At 52.9% G+C, this 10,852-nt stretch overlaps 1 protein-coding gene across 1 annotated transcript in view; it reads right to left on the bottom strand.

Annotated features, from left to right (window-relative positions):
- The window catches only part of Igsf21 (immunoglobin superfamily member 21), a 221,177-nt gene that overhangs the window by 68,387 nt on the left and 141,938 nt on the right, over positions 1–10,852 (bottom strand). The window contains exon 3 of the mRNA XM_026782072.1: positions 9,902–10,023. Coding sequence (XP_026637873.1) covers positions 9,902–10,023 — 122 coding nt within the window. The remainder of the gene's footprint in view (positions 1–9,901; positions 10,024–10,852) is intronic.

Genomic DNA, 10,852 nt, shown 5'->3' with positions numbered 1-10,852 from the left:
CATCTACCCATCCATCCTTCCATCTGTCCATCTACCCAACCATTCTTCCATCTACATCTATCCATCCGTCTTCCATCTGTCCATCTACCCATCCATCCTCCGTCTATCATCTACCCATCCATCCTTTTATCTAAAGATCTACTTGTCCGTCTATCCATGTTGCCAGTCATCCATCCAATTACCCAAGCATCTACGCATGCATACATCCATTCACTCAACTATGTACCCATCCACTCAATCATCCATCTATCCATACATACATCCATATATACAATCATCTATCCATACACACATCCATATACACACAAAATCATCTATCCATACATCCATCCATATATACACAAAATTATCTATGTTTACATATATCCATATATACGCAAAATCATCTATCCATACATACATCCATATATACATCCATATATACACACAATCATCAATCCATACATTCATATATACACACAATCATCAATCCATACATACATCTGTACATATATCCATCCACCCAACCCTCCATCTACCCACTCACCAGTCCATCTTCCTATCTGTCCACCTGTTCGTCTGTGCCAGCCCCCCCCCCACTCCATCAACCTCCTCAAAACTCATCACTACAAATACAATTGCTTTCCATGGCAACAGAGCTTCTCCCAGAACTGGGAAATGTTATTAGTCCTCAATAACATATTAAGAGGCAGGGTCTGAACCACCCAGAGTCCCTTCTCATTTGCTGCAACACCTGCATGACAAAGACTTTGTTCTGAGCTGTTTACTAAATTAGGCCTTTCCTGGACAGTTTCAGCCTTCAATTTTATAATACCAGCAATAAAATGGTTATTTAATTAGTAGTAAAGCTGGCAGCCTGTTATTGGTGTTTTACTTAGAAGTAAAAAGACTGTGTGTGTGTGTGTGTGTGTGTGTGTGTGAGTGTGTGAGGTTTTCTGACTGCATGTAGATAAATTATTTGCTATGTCAGCAATTCTGTTCCACAGGCTGGGCCATGGTGACACTGGCCTGGAAGAGACTGGAGTTTAAGTCTTGACTCTGTTGCCGACTTGCTTGGGATCGTATAGAAGTTGTGCTCTCTGAGCCATGGCTTTCCGTCTGGAGAATGTGAGGGCTGACCTGGGTGATACTGAAGGCTGCTGGCAGGCCTGAGCATCTGGCAGGGGATGGTGGCTCTAAATGGCATCTGTGCTAATGACTTTAGCAGCTTCTCCCCCACCTGTGTTTTCCATGACCTCTTTGGTCTCTCCAGTGCGGTCCACCAGTGTGGCACACCGTATCCAAGCAGCGCTTGTAAACCCAGCACCAAGCCCAGTCCTCACCAGTTCCCCAATCCCAGGGCTTGGGCCGTGCCCCAGGAGTCACCTGACCCTCTCCTCGTGTCCCTCAGCTCCAGTTAGGGTTCTGTGTGTTCTCCCAGGTCCATTTCCTCTTCTGTGTCCACCACTCCCCTGGGGACCCTTTACCTTTCAGGGGTGTCAAGCTGTAATGAACTGCTTCAGGGGCTCCTCCCCACTCTCAGAGCGCAGTTCAAGATCTCTCCTGCGTGGCCCAGAATGTTCTAGACAGTTGTCCTCATTCTGCTTGCTGGTTAGATTCAGCCTGGTCTAGTGTGATCCTGACACCTGGGTTCCTATCCCCCTGGCTTGTTTGATGTACTGGAACTCAGAGAGTTTTGTTTGTTTGTTTTTTGAGACAGAGTTTCATTCTGACTCAGATCGGCCTCGAACTCTCAACAGTTCTCTGGTCTCAGCCTCTCAGAAGAGGCTGCCTGGGCTTCAGATCAGCAGTGCTGCCTTCTCTGGGCAGCGGTCAGATTCCAGAAACCTGGGCCTGGTTCAGAAGCTGCATTTCAATGAAAGAGTCCATACTACTCCACAACACCTGGCCTCCCAGCCTCCCCAGGCTCATCACTCAGCAGGGACACTGAGTCCCCACCCTCTGGCTGTCCCTTCTCCAGCCTCTGACCCCTGCTTGCAGAAAGGGGTGTTGGTTGCATCACCATACCATGGGGACCATGGGGTCACAGAGAGACTGTACCTCAGACAACAGAGTCCAGTCATCTCTTGCTCTCTGTTGTTACCAGTACCAAGCTGGGAATTTCCACTCCAGGGGACTGGGCCCTGACGTCACCTCCTCTCAGTGCCTGCAGTTAGCAAGGAAACTTTTCTTAAATGACTAGTTATGAGGCAGATGGCACATGGCAGGAATCAAGGCCAGGTTCCCACCACTCACTCAGAGCGCTGTCTAATGTTGGCTCGTGGTTCCTGACAACTCCGAGGGACCGCTGTCTCTAGGAGACCACCAGTTAGAGATGTAACGCTCCCCAGAGGAGAGATGGGATTGCCCGTTAGTCTCCACCCATAAGCTTGGGGCTTGGGACAGGCTGCAGGGAGCCAAACCACTCTCTCCTCAGCAGAGCTGGAGCCACGTGAAGGAGGCCTGAGGGCTGTGTCACGCAGTGAATGTTGGATTTAATCAGATGGTGCAAGCCAAAGACAGGCTGATTGCTGACGAGCGGTAGCTACCAGCTCATTAGCCTAACAACCCTTCACCAAACTGCTAGCCGAGCACTGAGGTCCTAGAGACCGCAGTAGGCAGAGGGTGCCTGCCCACTCTTAGAAACCAGGCCTGTCTTTGGAGACAGGGGTGGGCAACTTGTGAGCCCCTACTTGTAATACCCCAGCTCTTCACCAGAGGGCAGCAGACAGCTTTGTAGCGTGTTCTGCCCCCTGGCTCTATGGATGAATTGGGGAAAGGCAGGAAGGTAGGGTGTTCTGTAAACCCAGTGGTCTCCCTGGGGCAGGTGGGTGGGCGAGGCTGCCTAATGGAAGCTGTGGCCTCAGCAAATACACTCCATTTTCCTGCCTCAAAATGCCTCTATTCTCCCAAGATACAGAGAAGGCATGTCCTGGCCCTCCTGCCAACCATGGAAACAGAGGCAGGGGCTGTATTGCCAGCAAGATACTGGGACCATGGAGACACTTACTCCAACCCAGAGACGAAAGGGTCGCATGTTCAAGTGTGCACATGTGTGTATGCATACATGTGTGCATGCAAGTGTATGTGCATGCACATGTGAGTGAGAATGTGTGTGTCCTACATATAACAGACATACCCCAGGCAGTCCCAGGGCCCCGGGTAGAAGAGAAAAAACGAAAAATATTTGGAAAAATCAACAAAGGCCAATGTCAGGGAAGGAATGGCAAATATCCACTTTGGGGGATGGGTGGAGAGAGGGAGGGAAGGAGGAGGTGCCAAAGAGCCGCCTGAACTATGGAGGAGACAGGGGCTGCCCTACAGGGCCCCTCATGACCCAGGTCAGCAAAGGGGCCAGGAAATGATAGCAATTGGCTTGGGAAGCTGAAGGAAAGACAGCGGGCTTCTTGCCTTGAAGGAAGGATGGATCCCACCTGCTGGTGAGGGGCAGGGAAGCAACTGAACCAAATGGATATCTGAGTTGGGCCTGGAGCGTTTCTGGGTGAAAGGGGGGGGTGCTTTCTGAGGAGGGACGAACTGGGGAGGGGACAGGTCAACACCCTGGGCAGGAACAGGAGCAGCAGGGACAGAGGAGGAAGGGGCCCAGGCGGGGACAGCTCCATGGGGACCTGGGCAACACAGCCAAGGGCTCTTAGGTGGAAGGATTTCTCTCGCACATCTGTGGAATCTCTCTCCCAGCATTTGGCTTGGGTTTGGTTTGCATTCCTCTATCAGAGCATTCAGAAGCTCTCTCTCTCTCTCTCTCTCTCTCTCTCTCTCTCTCTCTCTCTCTCTCTCTCTCTTTCTGTGTTTGCATGTGAGTGTGTGTATGTGTGTGTGTGCATGTGTGCGTGCGAGCGCGCACCTGCGTGAAGATACCCATGGAGTCTAGAAGAGGACATCACTCCTCGAGCTGGAGTTACAGGTGGTTGTGAGCCACATAATAGAGGTGCTGAAAACCAAACCCTGGTCCTCTGGAAGAGTAGGCAGTGTCCTAAGCCACTGAGCCATCTCTACAGTGCCTGTCCATGGATCTCTTGCCACTAGGCTCCACACAGGAGCAGGCGGATGGTATGTGGTGGTGGGCTCTTTAAGTCTCAATGCCAGCATTGGTTTAACACCCGGCTTCCTGGTTTCCTAGTCTAACTCCGGGCTGGAATCAAAGTCTGCCCTGGTAGTTTTGGGGAATTCACATTTTTAGGCAACTTCCAGGCAGATCACTGAGGAGGTGGTTCTTATCCTGCCTCCTGGTGGTGGCCTAGCTTTGGCTCAGGAGATGCACAAAGGCAAGTCTCTGAGAGCTCCCCTAGTGGTCAGAAGGGGAACTGCAGCTCCTTCTAAAAAACCTTGACTTTGCCATAGGGACAGACAGGACTCCCACCACGATTGAAGGCTGGGGGTTTCCTCTTATGATTAAAACAGACATCAACTGTCAAGACGGACATACTGGAAGGGGCCCAAATTTTTTCTCACCACATAATTCTCACCCGTTTTTCTCGAGGATCTGAGCTGGGAGAGAGGCACAGTTTCACAATGGGCCTGTAACTGGGTGTGCAGAATCCGGGGTGGCCATCTCCAGAGAGGCGGAGTTTGATTTTACCCTATTTCTATGCCCAGCAAGCTCTACACACAGTAGGCACTCAATGTGTGCTTGAGAGTCAAGGTGGTAGTAAGTGACTGAGTGACCTCCCAACAGGCAACGAGTTCCCTTACATGCATTTTGGGGGGAAACAGACGCTTTGCTCATGATAGCAACCAGGGGACCAAGGGGCCAAGGATTCAGGTTTCCAAGTCATCGTGGCTGGGACCGCATTTTTTTAATACTCACGGCAAGACAAGCATTCAAGCAAGCCACATACTAAGATACACCCTCAGGGGAAGACGTGTAAGGTCTCGAAGGGCCACGGATGCCCGGCTCTTTGGACTGAGCTGTTAATGTGTCTATTTAAAACCCAGAAGTGTGTTTTCATTACAGCAGACTCCAGAGGGCTTCTCTGTAAAGACCATTGTCTGGCTACTTGGAGTGGCCTTGTCCCTCTCCGGGTGCCCCGCCTCCTCTGAACACACTGTCCCTTCCACTTAGAAACCCTGTCCCCAGTTCTTTTTTGTCTCGAAGCCCCTTTTGATTCTGGATTCACTTTCAATGCCACCATCACCACCATCTCCTCGGCCCGACCAGCTGAATCATCTCGGCCTGTGTCTGAGCGGCTCCTCAGCTCTGGCACCCCCCCCCCATTACACAGTACCCCTCGATAAATATCAAGCAGATTCTGGGTGCTGAGGTGGGGAGGATGCACTGTTCCCTGGGGGACCCTGCTGCCCGGTGGAAGCATGGGGAGGAAGGGGTAGGTTTGAAGCCCCAACCTCTTTCGTATACCGTGGCTCTGACGCCTTGGTGACCCGAAACCCTTCAGAGCCATCAGGGACAGTCACTTCCTTTAGTGTCTACCTGACAGTGTCCACCCGCCGCACCCCACCCTGCTCCCTGCGATCATGACCTGGGAGGGAAAGGCTGTGTGCTCAGTTCTCCATGGAGCCCCACCCAGGCTGTGCTCAAACAACCAGCTGTTCTCAGCCACGTGGGTGAGAGGACACGTGTCCTCACGTGTTTGTGGGACTCGGAGATCAGCCCCCGCCTCCTCCATGGATCACTTTGCCTTCCTTCCCTCTGCTCAGTAGCCAGTGTGAACTTTCAAGTATGGGTCACAGTGGGCCGCAGCCCTCAGTGACTTCCAGGATGCTGAGGGTAAACTGCTACTTATTTCGTTGTTTCTTATGCCCTAGCCATGCTTCATCTCAGGCAGCCCTTCTCACCTCAAGGTCTTCGTGTTTGCTGGGCCGGCAAATATGAAATGACCCAGCTTCCTGCCCCACCCACTGACGCATGACTGTCTATATTCAAGTTCTCTGCTCGGATGTCATCTGTGTCATGAAGCCCGCCCCCCGCCCCCCCACGTTCCCTGAGACCCACCCTCTCTGATCAGGAATGCCCTTATTTGCATGACCCTTATTTGCATATCCCCTATTTGCATGCCCCCTTATTTACATGGGCCCGATTTGCATAGCAGAGACTGCACACTGGAAATTGCTTGGATAGCTTAAACTAAACCTTGCCAAACTGTGCCCTGGCCAAACCCGGCCTGTCCTCCTTGCCATAGTGTGTATTATATATCAGGAAACTGCACATGAGGGACTCTCTCTCAACACCCTAAAATACTTCTTCCGGGGGCTGGTGAGATGGCTCCGGGGATAAAGCAATTATTACGTCAGTGTGAGGACTACAGTCCAGGTCCCCGGCACTTGTGGTTAGAGTAGCCTGCCTGCCTGGAGCCCAGCAACCCTAGAGGCAGACATAGGGCATTCTCAGGGCTAGATTGTTAGCTGGACTAGTGAAACTAAATGAGCTTTCAGCTTAGGTGAGAGACCCTGCTTCAGTGTATAAGGTAGAGAGAGTGAGGAAGTGTCACCCTGCACACACGTGCGTGCACCCACACAAGTGAACTTCCACACTCACACACACACTGCTTTACATGGTAGGTGGTCCTCTAGCACCTAGTATTAATACTCTAGTACTTTTGCCCTACACTGTAGGGTACTCTCCTCCCTGCCCAGCCCACCCCCTAGTCTGGTCTGAGGCGTGACCTCCTCCTCTGCTGCCCACCAGCCTCTTCCCCACTTCCCCAGTCCATCACACACAGAATGGACCGGGACCTCTGAGGGACAGTACCGTGACCCACGGTGACACTGCAGGGAGGCACACCTGCACCCACAGGAGGCAGGCCCCCTCTCTCTGCCCACCAGCTGCAGACAAGCACGGGGAGTCCCTGGGGCTCCTTGAGGCTCCCTAGGAAATTGTTCTCTGCCGGTTCCTGGTAATATTCCCAGCCTCGTTCTCACCCCTCTCCCAGCTGAAGAGGAAGCAGCTCAGACAGCTGCAGAGCTGGGACTCTGGGCCGAGATGCATTAATTTGTAAATATCTTCATTTATATGTAAATGCGGAGCCCGGAGCCCCACCACCAGCCCTAATGGGGCCTTGCTGCCTGCCTGGCACCCGTGGCAGCTCTTTCTCCACTGGCTGGGCGTCAGGAGATGCTCCCAGCGCTGTCTCTTCCTTCACTGTCTCCTGGTATCCCCTAAGCATGGTGGCTTTGCTCCCTGGGGTACCCTCTGCTCAGGAGCCCCTGGTGTCTCGGCTCAGAAAGAAGGCTGCAGAAACCCCCGCATGAACACGGGGAAAGAAAGGCACCTGGACCCTAAGTCCTAAGATTGGATCAAATTGCTGCTGCTGTGTGACTTTGGGCAGGTCTTGTACCCTCTCTGGGTCTTGTGTTATCAACTGTAAAACAAAGACGGCACCATGGTCTAGGTGTAGGAAGAGGTGGCTTGAGGTGTGACCAAGTCCTTCCAGTGGGAGACCCTTGACCTTACTGAACTTTGACCCCTGCTATAAAGTAAAATGCAGAGAGGGGGTGTAGAGAGCTGCTACCTTTCCAAGTCCCAGAGGCTGTTATTGAGGAGTGTGAGGTGCAGAAGAGCAAGTGCACACACAGAGACTTTAGGGGGGTCTGGCACAAGGTGGAGCTTGCCTTGTGGTGGGGACAAAGGGTTGCTCGAGACTCAGGGGTGAACATGCTCTCCTCAACCATGTTTAGAGACCAGGAAACTGACCCTGGATCACCTGCAGCCAGCATCTGACTTGGGCTCATTGGGCATCAATTTCTACCAAATTCCACAATTCAGGAAGATTAATTTGGTCAGTCTGTTTTCCAAGGGGATGGGGGAGGAGCTGGTTTAAGGGCACTAGGTAAGCAATGGCTGTGCTGGGATTTGAACCCAGGTCTTTAGGCACCTGCTGACTTGCTGAATGCTGGGCAGGGGCATGGCTGCAAGAGGTGCATGTGGGAGTTGTGTTTCCTTCTGGCTAAGGGATCATGGTGTGTGTGGGGTGGGGACATCTGTGACTGGGTCCGCCAGTGCTGGGTGCTGGGTTACCCACTCCTCCCATGACTGTGTTTAGGGAAACCTGGCTATAAGCCGGGAAGTCCCCTGCCGAGGGACTCTCTGTGACTCCCAGGGCAGTACTTATTTTCCTTTCTAAAATGCTTTTTATCTCTGCTCTCATCTTGGTGCTAACTGATTTATCCTTGCCATGAGCTGCTTTTCAGAAGGGAAAAATACAGAGAGGTATCTGCCTACCTCCCGGAAGCCCAGTGCACCCTCGTTGTCTGCAGGTGCTCCAAGAAAGAACAGCTGGGACTGGGGTCCTAGTTCAGTGCCTGAGAGGGGGAGGGACCAGCTCCTGGGGGGGGGGTGGATTGGGACAGAGGCTGACAGGGGCTCACAGCCACCTCCTGAACCTCACTCAGCAGGTAGGAGGTCCCAGCCAGATCCCATGTGCAGAGCCAGTAGCGCCTTTGGCAAACAAAACAAAACAAAAACAAAACACTCCTGTCCCACTCTGTAATTTTACTCTCATGCAAGCCAAGGCCCCCAACCACATAGGAGCATCTCCAGAGCTTTCTGGGCCCATTCGTTTTGCAAATGCTGTCACGCACAGATGTGCAACCAGACCTTGGCAGAGACCTAGTGCTAAGAGCAGAGGGAAGGGAAGGTGAGAGTCCCAGTTGAGGGGTGGAGCCTTGTCCAATCAGGACTCAGAAGATTGTGTGGCATCACATCCTCACTGGGGTGCTCCTGCTGCCCCACAAACCCAAGTGTCCCAGCCTGGGTTCTGTCAGAGCCCTGCCTTCTGAGAGCACCAGGCAAAGCGTTTACCACACAGTAGGAAAGAGTGTGCAGGTGTGTGTGTGTGTGTGTGTGTGCGCATATATATGTGCCTATGTGTACATGCCCATGTGCGTGTGCATGCGTGTGTGTGCATGCCCGTGCGCGTGTGCCTGTGTGCAAGTGTGTGTGGTTGCGTGTTCATACCCAGCACTACTGTGAAGCTACTTTACACAGGTCATAAGATCCCCTTCCTGGAGCAGGGTCGGGACTGAGGGAGCCTCGTTATCCAGCCCAGAGCGGTCTAGTCTGCTAATTTGCTGTTGAGATGGAACAGCCTGAGCGGGGTTCTGAAGACTGAAGAGGAGTTTACCAGGTGACCAAAGGCAGGAGAGGCCCCCATCAGAAGAGACTAACATGCATAAGGGGTCAGGGCAATAAAAGACAATGGGGGCCTTTGCGGAATGTGTAGGGCTGTGGGCACCCACATATGTAGAGTATGTTGGGCCCCTGTATGAGGCTGAATTATCTTGATTCTGCAGCTTTTCAGAAAACAGGGGAGGGCTCCTGTTTCCTTGTCCTGCTGCTCCTGACCTAAGAGTCTAGGTGTCTCCACCTGGGGTCTTTGTGACCTTAGGGATCTTGGGGGACAATGGTACGTGTTGCATGTGTTTCCTGGCTCTGCATTGTGAGCTGGGTGACTTTCAGCACAGATCTCGCCCTCTCTGGACCTCAGAGTCCTCACCTGCAGAAAGGATCTGTGAAGCCTACCCTGCATGATTAGAAGAGGAGCTAAGGTCCCGCCTCTTTCTGCCTCGTCCCTCGGGGTGTGGCTCCACTTCTGCAGAGAGGCCCCAGATCAAGGAGGGGGTTGCATCACCTAAGAGCAGCGGTTCTCAACCTTCCTAATGCTGGGACGCTTTCATACAGTTCTTCATGTTGTGGTGACCCCCAACCGTAAAATTATTTCCACTGCTACTTCCTACCTGTAATTCTGCCACTGTTAGGAATCCTACCGTAAATATCTGATACGCAGGATGTCTGGTATGCAACCCCTGTGGGGGGTCATGACTCACAGGTTGAAAGCCTTTGCCTAAGAGCATCCAGGGGATGCTGTCCAGGGCTGGCCCCGTACGCCGCCCCTCCCTCTTCAGGCTCACAAGCTTGCCGCCAGCTTGCCAGCTCGGGTGGCCTCACCTCACAGTGGACTGGTACACGAGATCCTCCCGCTTGCGGTAGTTCTCCATGTGTGAGTAGTTGGTGGAGAACATGGCGTCAAAGGTGAAGATCTTCTGCTTGATGGTGCCACCATCTGTCACCTGCCACAGAGCAGAGAAGCCACAGGTGAGGGCCCAGTGGACCCTGGTCACCGCTTTCCTCAGGAGTTCCCTTGTCTTGTCCCTGCCCTTGCTCCTCCCTCCCTCCCTCCCTCTCTCCCTCTCTCCCTCCCTCCCTCCCTCCCTCTCTATCTCTTTCCCTCCCTCCTTCCCTCCCTAAGCAGAGGAAGAGTCCCACAAGAGGTGCTGCAGAAGTGCGCTGCCCCGCCCTGCCCCGCCCTGCCTCGCCCTGCCCCGCCCTTCCGTTGTCCACAGGGGCCGCCAGGCCTTTGCTTGGCCTCCCTGGTCTTTGAATCCCAGCACTCCATTGACAGTTTAGGCATTTGTAAAAGAGCCACAGGGCCTGCGAGATGGCTCATCAGGTGAAGGAGCTTGCAGCCAAAGCCTGACAAGCTGAATTTGATTCCTGGGTTCAACATGGTAGGAAAGAACCGATTCCTGGGAGTTGCCCTTTGACCTCCACATGCACTGTGGCACGTCCATAGACACACATACACACGCACAATAAATAATTAAATAAAGCAAATTAATAAAAAAGAATGGTAGCCTCTGGCTTCGGGAGGCCAAACTCATTACCTAAGCCACGCCCGAGAGAAGGAGACGGAAGATATGTGTGCTGACCACAAAGAGCACCCCACACAGAACTTCCCTGCCACGTTCCTCCTCCCTCTTGCAAAGCCCTGTGATATGGAGCTGGGAGGCAGCAGCCAGCCTGTGAGTAAGCCTGGCTCTCTCCCACCTGTGCCAGCCACCAGAGCCTTGGCTTCTGAGCAGGGAGGGACTGGACTTTCAATTCTGCAAACGCTGGGGG

Source organism: Microtus ochrogaster, chromosome 10 (assembly GCF_000317375.1).
Source record: "Microtus ochrogaster isolate Prairie Vole_2 chromosome 10, MicOch1.0, whole genome shotgun sequence".
Classification (NCBI taxonomy): domain Eukaryota; kingdom Metazoa; phylum Chordata; class Mammalia; order Rodentia; family Cricetidae; genus Microtus; species Microtus ochrogaster.
This window is presented reverse-complemented; position numbering and strand designations above follow the sequence as displayed.